We start from the raw sequence: 14120 nt of genomic DNA, 5'->3' as shown, positions 1-14120 counted from the left end.
CTTTGTTAATTGTAACTTAATGTAGATAAATGTAAGGTTATACACTTTGGCAGAGGAAATAAAATGTATAATTATGTAGTAAATTGTAAAATACTGGGCATAACTGTCACTGAAAAAGACTTGGGTGTATGGGTGGATGGCAAGCTCCACTTTAGTCACTTGTGTCAGGCAGTTGCTGCCATTTCGAAAAAAATAATGTAATGCATTGAACGAGACATAGACTCATCCTGATTAGAACATATTTGTGCCTCTTTACAAGTCACTAGTGCTGCTACACTGAGAATACTATGTACAACTTTGGTCTCTGATGTATAAGAGGACATAGCTGAACTAGATTGGTTGCAGACAAGAGCAACCAAGGTTATTAAGGAAATGGGCAGACTGCAATAGTAAGATAGTTTATTAAACTTAGCGTTATGCAGTTTGGAAAAACAAATCCTCAGGAGCAATCTTATTAAAAGGTATAAATATCAGAGGGGACACTACATCGATCTTTGTAACAATCTTTTTACACTTAGGGTTGCGACTAGGACAAGGGGGAATCCGCTGTATTTAGAGGAAAGACGGTTTCATTATAATCCCAGATGCAGATTCTGGATGCCTTTCTTGAAAAATATAATGTAACTGGTCATGAGCTTTAGTTTTTGTGATAGGGCGTTGATCCAGGAAACTAGTTTGATTGCTGTATATGGAGTCGGTAATTAATTTGTTCCTTAATATGGAGCTATTAGTGTCTTCCCCATGGGATTTTGGCCTTCCTCTGAATCAACATGTTAGACTTTAGTTTGAACTTGATGGACTTAAGTCTTTCTTTAATGTTAAAAACTAAGAATTAATAGTTTATCAGTAGCAGTATAGTTTTACGGGCATTACTAGATAGTCTTTCTTTGCCTGTACCTAGGAGAAATCAGATTACTTAAAATATCTTTTAAATGTTAAAAAAATCTTTGAAAAATTCTCAGATCTAGAGTTGAGCAAAAAGATTCTCAAATAGTCCACATTTGCTGGACCAGAGACCCTTCAGACCACATTTTATCCATTGTTATTCCCATCGCCTCATTTGACTGTTAGGTCTGGTGCAACATCATCATTGTTTTGTGACATGTGCAGGACATTTTGCCTGACGTACTAAATAAGATGACAATTTAAAAAAACACTACATACCTGGCATTTAGAATTTTCCATTTATCTCTGAAAAATTTCCAGGCTAAGTCTCTTCCATGTGGATTTCTTGCTACATGAATTATAACATCAATGGCATCTTGATCCAGCACTACTTCAGAATTTAGTGACAGGTTTAGAAGCCTTTGTGGTAAATGTAGATAAATGATGTTATTTTCTCTGAAGAAAAAAATTATTTGTTTTCCATTTCATGAAATGAAAATCAAAAATAGATCTGAAGCTGGAAGCACACATGCAGTTCAATATAGTTTTATGAGCAGTTTTTTTTTACTTTGGCGTGGGCAAAGTTAAAGGGTAAAGACTTTACGTTATACCTTTGCTTCTTTTATGATGACATCTGATTTTGGCTTAGTGTTTTAAAACTTTGGAAATTGTTTTCAAAACACTGCCCTCTAATCGAGCTCTCATGCTTTTGCTTTGATCCCATACTTTGCTTACAAGTAGTCAACAACTGACCGCTGTGCTCAATCTGTGGCTCTGCCATCATGTGCTGCAAAAGTATCATATTTACTATGTGTTTGCAGCCATGATGCCAATAGTATGGTACATGACCACTGATTGATTAAAATGGACACTCAAAGATTGTGAGGACTGCTGGAGCTCGTTCAAAGGGGAACTATATAAATATACATTCATTAATTTAATTTCTGCAGCATTGTTTTTCATTAATGTTAGAAAATTCAAACAAATAAAATATGACAGTAGAAGAAGGATTAGGGATTTAACTGCACCTTTCTACAGGGAGGGCCATTTATATGGATACATCTACATAAAATGGGAATGGTTGGTGATATCAACTTCCTGTATGTGGCACATTAGTATATGGGAGGGTGGAAACTTTTCAAGATGGGTGATGACCATGGCAGCCATTTTGAAGTTGGCATTTTGGATCCAACTTTTTTTTTAATGAGAAGATGGTCATGTGACACATCAAACTTATTGAGAATTTCACAAGAAAAACAATGATGTGCTTGGTTTTAATGTAACTTTATTCTTTCTTGAGTTATTTACAAGTTTATGACCACTTATAAAATGTGTTCAAAGTGCTGCCCATTGTGTTGGACTGTCAATGCAAAAATCTGATTTCTCCTAGGTACAGGCAAAGAAAAGCTATCTAGTAATGCCCATAGAACTATACTGCTACTGATATACTATCTCACTTAGATGCAATGTTATAAAAAGTATTATTTCATAGTTTTCAACGTTAAAGAAAGACTTAAGTCCATCAAGTTCAAACTACAAGAAATTTGACCCCCTTAGCAACACCGCAGAAGAAATGCTAGTCTAAGGGGGTCAGATTCCTTGTAGGAATGCTCGGACCTGACACCCATAATGTGGTGGTGCATCATCTTGCTGGAAAAACTCAGGGAATGTGCCATATTCAGTGCATAGAGAGGGCAAAACATCATCATTTAGCAATTTCAGATTTCCAGTGGCATCGAGGTTAACATTGATGAAGAATTGCCCCACTATCTTTGTACCCCATATACCACACCATACAATCAATTAAGGGTGTCAGGTCCGAGTATTCCTACATGAACAGTTTCCTTGAAAGTTTATTGGTCATCATGGACTAGTTGAATGGCCACCATGGTCTCCTGATCTGACCTCCTTAGAGTTTTATCTTTGGAGTCACCTGAAGGCAATTGTCTATGCTGTGAAGATCCAAGATGTGCAGCATCTGAAACAACGGATACTGGAAGCCTGTGCTAGCATTTCTTCTGTGGTGTTGCTATCAGTGTGTCAAGAGTGGGAGAAGAGGGTTGCATTGACAATCCAACACAATGAGCAGCACTTTGAACACATTTTATAAGTGGTCATAAATTTGTAAATAACTCATGAAAGCATGAAAGAATAAAGTTACGTTAAAACCAATCACACCATTGTTATTCTTGTGAAATTCTCAATAAGTTTGATGTGTCACATGACTCTCTTCCCATTGGAAAAAATAAAGTTGGATCCAAAATGGCCGACTTCAAAATGTCCACCATGGTTACCACCCATCTTGAAAAGTTTCCCCCTCCCATATACTAATGTGCCACAAACAGGAAGTTGATATCACCAACCATTCCCATTTTATTTAGGTGTATCCATATAAATGGCCCACCCTGTACAATAATGTTGAATTAATAAAGAATTAATCTAAAAGATCTATGAAAAAGAAAACTCACCAAAAACTGCATAAAAAACTTTTGTGTTATTCCAGCCTAAAGCCTCCTTCATGGGCACACAAACAAACATGCGCACACACACACACACTCTCCTGCTCATCCATGTAAGCTTCAAAACATGTTACAAACACTATGTTTCAAGGATTTACAGAATGGTCTCTAAAAATAGGCTATGTTTTTCATACTGTTTTTAAAAGGAGAACAACTGTAGAAAACAAAGGAGCTTGAATCAATCTTGGTGTGGCCAAACAAGTGCACCTTCCCTCCCTACTAAATTTCCATTTATCTCTTACCTTCCTTCACTGTAAAAAGCCAGAGTTCAAAATAAAAGAAGAAGAGGGGGTGGTGGAGATTTAGGGACACCAAGTAGGTGGGAAAATGTTCTTAAATGTTTGACCATGCCATAATGCACCAAGTGTCTGTACTTGTTTTGACCAGATACTCTATGCTGGCACACTGACTTTAAAAATGTCATTTTACCCCTTAACGACCATTGACGGACACAATCCATCATGGCTGGGTGTAAGTTCACCATGACATGCTGTGCCCTTCATGCATTTAAACTAACACTGCATGTAAACATGCAGTGGCAGTTCAGTGCCGACAGCTTTCTATGAGAGCTGAGAGGCATGGGAAGATGTGCAGGGACCCATGCCGTCGGTCCTCGCACCCGGAATGCTGTGATCGGTTAGTCAATCTGACTGACCGATTACAGCATGATCGTGCAGGAGATGCTGAAATATCAGCACCTCCTGCCTGGTCAGTGCAGGAGCTCAGAGCTGCCGGTGGTGGAGCTTCTGCACTAGCAGCCAGGAGCAGCGTCCATGCCGGCCCTGGCTTTTAATCCCCTAATTGCTGTGATAGAGCACGATCGCAGCGTTCATGGGGGTGGCAGAGGGATGTGAGCTCTGCCTTCAGATCGGCATCTCTGCGACGTCTTTGTGGGACCTGATTTCTGCCATGATGACCCGGATCGTCATGACAACTCACAGGTCATCTAGCTATGGAAAGCCTCTGAGATTATGCTCACAGCATGGTTTCAGAAGCTTTCAACATAGGTATAATACATTGCAATGCTAGTGCATTGCAATGTATTATACCTGCAACAAAAGAAAGTGAAAAAAGTGAAAGTCCCATAAAGGGACGAGGTAAAAAAAAGTAATTTAAAAAAAAATAAAATAATATTAAAAATAATTTAAAAAATCCACTAATAAATATAGCAAACCGCTTGGAAAAGTGGGAAAAAAGTGATAAAAAAACTGAATGGTAATAAAAATAGTATCACTGAAAGCACCATCTTGTCCCGCAAAAAAATAAGCCACCTTAAAACTCCATCAGTGAAAAAATAAAAAAGTTATAGTTCCCAGAATAAAGCTATGCTAAAATAATTATTTTTTCTACATAAAAACGCCAAAACACGAAATAACTATATAAATGAGGTATCACTGTAATTGTTTGGAGCTGAAGAATAAAGCTGCCTTACCAATTTTACCACACGTGGAATGGATAAAAAGAAGCAATTCCTGTTAATTGTTCATTCTACCTCCACAAAAATCAGAATAGAAAGCCATCAAAAAACTTCATGTTCCCAAAAATGGTACCAATAAAAATGTCAGCTAGTCCAACAAAAAATAAGCCCTCGCATGACTCATTAGACCGAAATATGGAAAAATTATACCTCTCAAAATACGGCGATGCAAAAACTTCTTACAAAAAAAGCATCTTTTACTGTGTGACAGAAGCTAAACATAAAAAAGATATAAATCTGGTATCACTGTAATTGCACCGACCCAGACAATAAAGTCACCTAATCACTATTACCACATGAGAAACGGCGTAAAAAATATAACCAATTCTTCACCTTTTGTGGATTTGTTCATTCTGCCTCCCAAAGATCGCAGTATGGCGATCACAGTGGTTTACCCCCACATATGGGGTATCAGCGTCCTCAGGACAAATTGCACAACCACTTTTGGGGTCCAATTTCTCCTGTCACCTTTGTGAAAATAAAATTTGGGGGCAAAAGTATCATTTTCATGGAAAAAATATGATTTTTTATTTACACGGCTCTACATTATAAACTTCTGTAAAGCACTTGTGGGTTCAAAGTGCTCACCACACATCTAGATAAGTTCCTCGGGGGGTCTAGTTTCCAAAATGGTGTCACTTGTGGGGAGTTTCCACTGCTGAGGCACATCAGGGGCTCTCCAAATGTTACATGGCGTCCAATCTCAATTCCAGCCAATTTTGCTTTGAAAAAGTCAAAAGGTGCTCCTTCCCTTCTGAGCTCTGCCATGCGCCCAAACAGTTGTTCCCCCCACATATGGGGTATCAGCATACTCTGGACAAATTGCACAACAACTTTTGAGGTCCAATTTCTCCTGTTACTCTTGGGAAAATAAAAATTTTGGTGGCAAAAAGATAATTTTTGTGGAAAAAATATGATTTTTTATTTTCACGGCTCTACGTTATTAACCTCTGTGAAGCATTTTAGGGTTAAAAGTGCTCAACACAAAGCCAGATAAGTTCCTTGGGGGGTCTAGTTTCCAAAATGGGGTCACTTATGGGGGGTTTCTACTGTTTAGGTACATCAGGGGCTCTCCAAACACGACATGGCGTCCGCTCTCAATTCCATCCAATTTTACTTTCAAAACCTCAAGCGGCGCTCCTTCCCTTCCGAGCCCTGCTGTGCACTTAAAGAGTGGTCTTCCTCCACACATGGGGCATTGATGTACTCATGAGAAATTGCACAACAATTACTGTGGTTCATTTTCTCCTGATACCATTGACAAAATGAAAAAAATTGTGTCCGAAGTAAAATTTTTGGGAAAAAAAGTTAAATGTTCATTTTTTCCTTCACATTGCTTCAATTCTTGTGAAGCACCTGAAATGTTAATATGCTTCTTGAATGTTGTTTTTATCACCTTGAGGGTTGCAGTTTTTAGAATGGTGTCACTTTTAGGTATTTTTGTCAAAATGACTTCAAATGTGAGGTGGTCCCTAAAAAATTGTTTTGTAAATTTTGTTGAATAAATAAGAAATCGCAGGTCAAGTTTTAACCCTTATAACTTCCTAACGAAAAAAAATGTTGTTTCCAAAATTGTGCTGATGTAAAGTAGATGTATGGGAAATGTTATTTATTAAGCATTTTGTGTGACATATCGCTCTGATTTAACGGCATAAAAATTAAAAGTTTGAAAATTGCACAATATTAGACTTTTTTGCCATATTTCTGTTTTTTCATAAATAAATGCACGTTATATTGAAGAAATTTTACCATTATCATGAAGTACAATATGACACAAAAAAACAGACCCAGAATCAGTGGGATCTGTTGAAGTGTTCCAGAATTATAACCACTAAAGTGACAGTGGTCTGATTTCTAAATTAAGGCTTGGTCATTGACCTACAAAGTGGCTTGGTCCTTAACGGGTTAAAAGTGTCATTTAAAAGCTAAAAATGTTGGGGCATGGTGCTTTGTCTGACATTTTGTTGCATAGGCATCTCTATGCCAAGGAAAATATGTAAAACCTTACTCTAAGTAAAAACCCCTACAAAAGCCCACTAGAAAATCCATAACAAAAATGTATGTCAAAAAGACTGACAATGTTAATGAATGAAGCAAAGAAAATGTTTGCTTACATGCATTTTTAGTGTGGTTTTTCTTATTTTTCACATATTTTGTAAATGCATTTTACTTGTTGTATGTAAGGTTTCATTCACAAGTCAGTTTTTTCGGTTAGTGTTTCATCAGTGTTTGTTAGAAGTATAACCTATGAGAAAAAACTACAATTAAAGAAATGGACCTGTCCTGTGTTTTGAAGTCCCTTTTGGTTTTCACTTTAAAATACTGATGAAACACTGCCCAGAAAAACTGACATGTGAATCAAGCCTTAGACTATCATCAGAGGTTCATCAATATTTCGTCTGAGTTTTAACAGCTTTTCTAAAAAAAATAGATTCTCCACCTTCTCCTATATGACAATCCATAAGAATGGGACCACACTCGGACAGCATCCAAGAGCTCTCTGATTTTTTCACAGATCCATAGAGGTGCATTGCCAGATTTGATCCAACACTCAGATGAATATTGTACCTGTCTCCGCGATTTATCGCTATTTCGAGAACCAAGCAAATCATGGACATTTGAACAGCCCCATTCACTATTATTGATACCAGTGCTGTCAGTAAAAACATGGATAGCAATTGTATGCCCAAAATCTGACTAGTGAATGAGTCCTAAGTCTTTTGAAAAATAATGCCAAAATATTGCCATACCTAGAGCAAGGTACACTTTGTAAAAAAGTCACTAACCCCAAAAGTGCTAGAAAAAACAACAACAAAATGTTCTTTTCTTTACATAGACATTTAATGTTTTAAACTATACTTCAAAGGAACTTATGACCAAAGTATGTTTTATAGAAATAGCCATATATTACATTGATTTTGTGATGTTTGCTTCTTTTACATTCTTGACGCCAGTGCTTGTTTTTCCAAAACAGCATGTTCAGAGATTTTTGAGCACTTTCTTTCCTCTATAAAAACAGTTGTAATGAAAAATCTCCACAGTCTAGCAGTCTGTTCATATAGTTGTGGCTGCTTTGGGTTTTGCACTTCATTCCCCCACTGGATGTTATAACATTTCATCCACATAAAACTTTTTTTTATATCTTTATTAGAGTAAACATCCCTTCAAAATAAGGTAAGTTGACTCAATGGTTCTTCATAAAAATTGAACACAACTTAGGAATTGTGTAATTAGAATACCCAATGCTCTAATTTTAAGTTGTTCTCCAGAAATTCTGCCTATTCTTAGTCCCCTCTGCATTCCTCTACAATAGCCACATGCTTCTCACAGTACCCTGAGGGCACTTTGGAACTTTCACTACTTTATGAATGATTAGCAAATCTCATCTTGCATCCACTGACCTGTTCAGTAGGTTTCTATTATCACTGCAGGTTAGTGCTTCTAACAGTATCTTCTTTTCAGAAACTGCTGTGGTAGAATGGAATTTCATCCAAATAAACTCCCAAACATCTTCATCCATCAAGGATACTCCTGTGCAATACACAATGTCTCGGACATTTGGTGGAATTCTAAAAAAATAAAACAATTATACTTATATATATGTAATCATTTTTAAATACATGATCAAATAAAATGTTTTGCCTATCTTTTACAAGTCAAAAGTTTGACCTTATCAATGATGCTTACAATAGTCTAGTAGTAAAGTATGTAATAGACTAAGTCATGCCACAGTTTTGGATTTTCTAGACTAGCAGATACTTATATATAGTAAAGAACATCATGGGACAATTTTGGATAAAAATCATTGCACAGTCACACTATACTTTGAACACCATGTGAATGCTTTTGCCCCTTTACTATGAGTTATGTAAATGTACAGTACATCAAAAAATTTGGACAAACCAGTTCATGCATAGTTTTCTTTGTTCTTATTGGAACGTGCACATGGTAGATTCAGACTAAAGGCAACAAATCCACAAAGGACACTTCTGCAAACAAGGAGTAAGTAAACATGTGTGAAATAAACCAGATCACGTGTTAAATCTCAAAGTTCCCCCATTTACTATGATAACAGCTTGACACACTATTGACCTGCTCTCAGTCAGTTTCATGAGGGAGTCACCTGGAATGACTTCCAAAGAACAGGTAGGCTTTGTCATAAGTTCATTTGCCTAATCATGGGCCTTCAGAAAGTGTTTGCGACCATCTTGTTCAAATATTTTTTGCAGAGGAAGTGTTGGTATATAAATCTCTATAGTGCTGCGCACTATTTTACAATTGTTCTAAGCCAGAAAATTGCAAGAACCACTCAACTAAGTAGAGAAGAAACACAAGAAGGCCAGTCAGTCTGAAAAATTGTTAGAACCTTGAAGGTATTGTCAAGTCCAGTCATGAAAATTAATCAATCGCTATTATGAAATTGTCATTCATGAGGATTTCCCCAGGAATTGAAGATCAAAAATTACCTCTGCTGCAAAGGAAAAGTTCATCAGAGTTAACACATTCTAAAACTAGAAAATCACAGCACCACAGATAACAGCTTTCATAAATAATCCATAGACATCAAGTAGCAGACACATCTCAAAATCAACTGTCTAGAGGAGATTGTAAAAATCGGGCCATTATAGTTGAATTTCAAAAAGAAGCCACTACTAAGGACATCACGTCTTTGTTAGTAGCAGAAAAGGGTGACAGATTGGGAAACACCAGTGGCTCTAATTAGTAGTAAGTTCATTACCGCCAGTCAGGCGCTGCAATTCCCACACTGACAGATGACAGTGTTTGAGCCAGCAGCTCTGACCAACAGTAAAAAGGTTACTGCCTGTCATAGGCTTCAGCTGATGAGAGAGTACTACTTTAATCTGCCTACCCCTACTGTAGCTGATAGCAACGAGAGCAGGCACCGCTGATGGGAGTATTCATTAGCCAGCGCCTGTGCTAAAAATAAATAAATAAAAAAATTATATTTGGTCTCTTCTATTTTTGATAGCCAGTGCAAACAAAGCCGACATCTGCGGTCTGAAGCCTTCAGCTGTCAGCCAGGTTTATCATGGCTGGTTATCAAGAAGAGAGGGGTCTCAAGCTGTTTATTTTTAATTATTAAAATGGATAATTTAAAAAAAAACAGTGTTGGGTTCCCCCCATTTTTGACAGCCAGCCAAGCTAAAGCAAAAAGTTGGGAGCTGGTATTCTCAGACTGGTATGGAGCCTTGGCTATTGCCCCCTAGTCTAAAAAGAGCAGCTCTCGGCCACCCCAGAAAAGGCTCATCTATTTATCCTTGGACATAAAACTACATGTGCTTCTTGTATTCTCTTCACTATTACATCGATATAATGGAACATAAAGTATTGTTATTTTATTACTTCATTGAATATATAAAGATATCCTTGAAAAATGCATAAATGTCAAAACATTGGTAACCTTTTTACCGCTGGTCACAATTGCTGGCTCACGCTGTCATCTGACAGTGTGGGAACTGCAGCTTTCTGACCAGTGGTAATCACCTGATCAGAGCTAATGCTTGCCTGTAGATGACAGCATGGCAAACAACAGATGTTCGGGCCCCCCATTCATCTGCATGAGGTCCGGGTTCCAATTTGGGTTTGGGTACCTGAATCGAACTTTTTTTAGATGTTCAGCTGAGCCCCCCGGAGCCGAACATCCACGGGTTTGCCCATCATTGGAGAATACAATAACGTCTCACTTGATTTCTTATATTTCAAGCACCGTCCACAACTATTCTCAATCTGCACAAACTCCTCATACTGCTGTCACCCCAATACTGAGCCACTGCTGGAATATTTGTCCCTATTACTGCATCTACTATGTTATAAATAACTGCTCCTCTTGTTGCCCCACATACTAATGCCACCACCGTGCCCCTTAGAAAGTAATAATTCCCCCTTTATGCTCTCTAGATGGTAAAATTGCCCCTACAAAATATTAGTGCACTGTGCTAGTGCCCTCTACATTTTTCCCTAGAAAGTAATAATACCCTATATGTAACTATGACATCACAATACTCTGAGTGCCCCTATAACAATAGTGTTTATGTGCCCACATAACATTTAGATACAGAAGAGATATATATTTTTGTACCGTGTTAGCCAGTAGATAGAAAAATATTCAGAATTGAGAGTCCTCAGTGGTTGATATCTTTTAATGGCTAACTGAAAAGATGTTAACAAATTGCAAGCTTTCGAGACTACTCAGGTAGACCTGAGTATTCTTGGAAGCTTGCAATTTGTTACCATCTTTTCAGTTAACCATTAAAAGGAATCAACCACTGAGGACTCTCAAACTTGAATATTTTTCACATAACATTTAATAATGTCCCCTATGTTCCCCCATGTACAGCTCTATTATACACAGTATGATTGGCCCACAGCTTACCTATAGACTTATAATGCCTCACCACTACCGTAAACACAGTATAATGATCTCACAGCTGCCCTATACACCTCAATATGTCCACACTGCTTCTGTCATGATCAGCTTAGTTCATGGGATTAGGTAGTTCAGAGGTTAATCTGGACGGCCTCACTCTAAGATTCTGGGAGGCTTTTTATAGCCTCATTGTGGACTCATTCCTCGTCGCTCATACTCTGATCCTTGGCAGAGTGTTTGTGACCCTGGTGTGCTTTGTGACTGTGATACTTTATGCTTTTTTGGTTTTGACCCGGTTCTGTCCCTGTTATGAGTTCTGACTGCTCCTTTTGTACTGCTCTGCTATTCCCGTGTATGACTCTTTTGTCTTGGACCTGACTACTCTCTGACTGCCTCCCTTGTACCGCGTTGCTATCTCTATGTATGACTCATTGCTTATGTTCTGACTATTCTCTGCTTGCTCCTCTGGTACCACTCTGCCCTCTCTGTGTATGACCCCCCCACTTGTCTGACCTGAGTTCCCCTAATCTTCACTCCAGGATTCCTGTAATAGAATCCTACAGTCATCTACTGCAGCAGGATGCTAAGCCACGCCCCCTGTGGTCACATGATCGTAGGTCCTGGTACTCTATACTACCTTTAGTGTCGCAGGTCCTGTTCTCAGAACCTTCCCTGCAGTTTCGGACCCTGGGCCCTCCCGTAGTCTGGATGAGTGACCCTGCTCAGCCGCGGCAGTCCGCCAGCGCTGACAGGATCCTGATAGCTTCCCTATACACAGTTTGATGACCCTGCAGTTCCCCTATACACAGTAAGATGTCCTCACTGCTCTCCTATACACAGTATGATAAGCCCACAGTTCCCCTGTACAATACACGATGTCCCCGCTGCTCCACTACACACAGTATGATGATCTCACAGCTCCCCTATAGACTGCATTATGATGGCCCACAGCTTCCTTATAGACATTACAATGTCACACAGCTACCTTATACCCAGTATGATGATCTCACAACTTCCCTTTACACCGAAAGATGTCCTCACTGCTCCCTTATACATAATGTGATGACCCCACTGCTCCTCTGTACAACATATGATGTCCCCAATGCTCCCCTATACACGGTATGATGATCACAGCTCCCCTATACACTGCATTATTATAGGCCCACAGGTTCCCTATAGACATTATAAAGCTGCACAGTTACCTTATACAAGGTATGATGATCTCAAAGCTTCACATAATGATTGCACATTGTAAGATGTCCCCACTGCTCCCCTATACACCGCATGATGAGCCCATAGCTATCGTACACACTGTAAGATGTCCCCACTGCTTCCCTATACACTGTATGATGATCTCACAGTCACAGCTCCTCGGTATACCGCATTTTGCCCCCACTGCTTCCCTATGCACAGTTTGATGAGCTCACAGCCCCCTATACACAGCATTATGGGCCTCCCTTCTCTTTTGCAGTGCTTAAAGGGAACTTGGCATGTAAAGTAATGCTGGTATCTTGCTGACATGTGGCTAATCTACAGATTATTAGCATTCTGACACCATGCAGCACCCACACTGAAATCCCCCATGCTGGGAGAAAGTTAACTCTATTCCTCCTGGGAGGTTCGCTCTTCCATAGGAGTGGGCTGTCACAGCTTCAGTCACGACTTTTTGAATAGAAAACAATGGCTGTAACTGTGCCCCAGCACTGACTGACTACGGTCTCAGCAGTTATGCTACTGGTGCCCCTACAAAAAACATGCTTTTTTAGTGCCCACTTAACATTTAATAATGTTTACCTAGTCGCCACATGTACAGTAATAATGGTTCCATATTCGCTCATGTGAGTACGTGGTTGTGTGATGACTAAACTCTTTGCAAATAGCAAACACGTGGTTGCATGACCACCTGAAAATGCCAGTGATATTGGGGACTCATGACAGCAGGCGCTCCCTGTCATGAATTGGCAGTCTGCAGTGACAGAGTAACTGCAGACATTTATCCCAAGCCTTTAATAACTTTATAATGATAAATTGCTTATTATTAAATCATTAAAGAACAACTCCAGCATTTTGTTTTCTTTTCCAGAGATCGAGTTGTGGTTTAAGCGTAAGCCCCCTGCCCCCGGTCATATGCTTAACTTTCTGCGTATTCAGCATTTTTCGGCACCGCTCTGGTCCGGTGGCACCATCTTGTGAGCGTAGCTTCTGACTGGCCAAAAGTCAGAAGTTATGTCATAAAGCTCTGAATGCAAGTCTATGAAAGCCAGAATGAGGCCAAAATGAGGCTCTCATAGACTTACACTGATTATTGACCTCCCGCTCACTTGTTGAAACACTGGAGCAGCCGGAGGGTCACAAACTGCAAAAAGGGGCAGCAAAAAGAGATGAAAATGCCAGAAGGTGAGAATCAGACAGGGGGAAGGGGACTTGGATTTAAAGCACCTTTCAAGTGGTGAAATAAAACAAAACACTGAAGTGGTCCTTTAAATACGATGCTGCTCATGCCATGGTATTAGTGTAAGGGGACTTGTCATACTAATACTTCTAAAAGACCTAGCTCGGAAGTATAAAAAGCACCCTACATACCCATCTCCAGCTTCCCCAAACAGCAACTATTACATGTGATGGCATTCATATAATCTCATATCAAAGCAGTATAATGTTCAGCCTCCAGTGCCCTGTCCCTCTCACCCACCACCCCTTCAGCATCCACAATACCTCCATTCTCTCATATTCATCCACAGTGACCGTGAAATGTCCTAATTTAATTAATCTAATAAATTCCATCCTCACTTACTAATGAAGTTTTCAGGCAGGACTAAGAAGTGTCTGAGTTAAATGCCAGAAGGGCAAA

At 39.1% G+C, this 14120-nt stretch overlaps 1 protein-coding gene across 1 annotated transcript in view; it reads right to left on the bottom strand.

Moving 5' to 3' along the window:
• The window catches only part of TRHDE (thyrotropin releasing hormone degrading enzyme), a 1336029-nt gene that overhangs the window by 32390 nt on the left and 1289519 nt on the right, over positions 1-14120 (bottom strand). The window contains exons 16-17 of the mRNA XM_073559980.1: positions 8283-8450; positions 1165-1305 (exon numbers count right to left, since the gene is read on the bottom strand). Coding sequence (XP_073416081.1) covers positions 1165-1305; positions 8283-8450 — 309 coding nt within the window. The remainder of the gene's footprint in view (positions 1-1164; positions 1306-8282; positions 8451-14120) is intronic.

Source organism: Dendrobates tinctorius, unplaced genomic scaffold (genome assembly GCF_039654945.1).
Source record: "Dendrobates tinctorius isolate UK_male_01 unplaced genomic scaffold, ASM3965494v1 ptg000290l, whole genome shotgun sequence".
In the NCBI taxonomy this organism is placed as follows: domain Eukaryota; kingdom Metazoa; phylum Chordata; class Amphibia; order Anura; family Dendrobatidae; genus Dendrobates; species Dendrobates tinctorius.
Note: the sequence above shows the minus strand (reverse complement) of the source record. Positions and strands in the feature narration are given on the sequence as shown.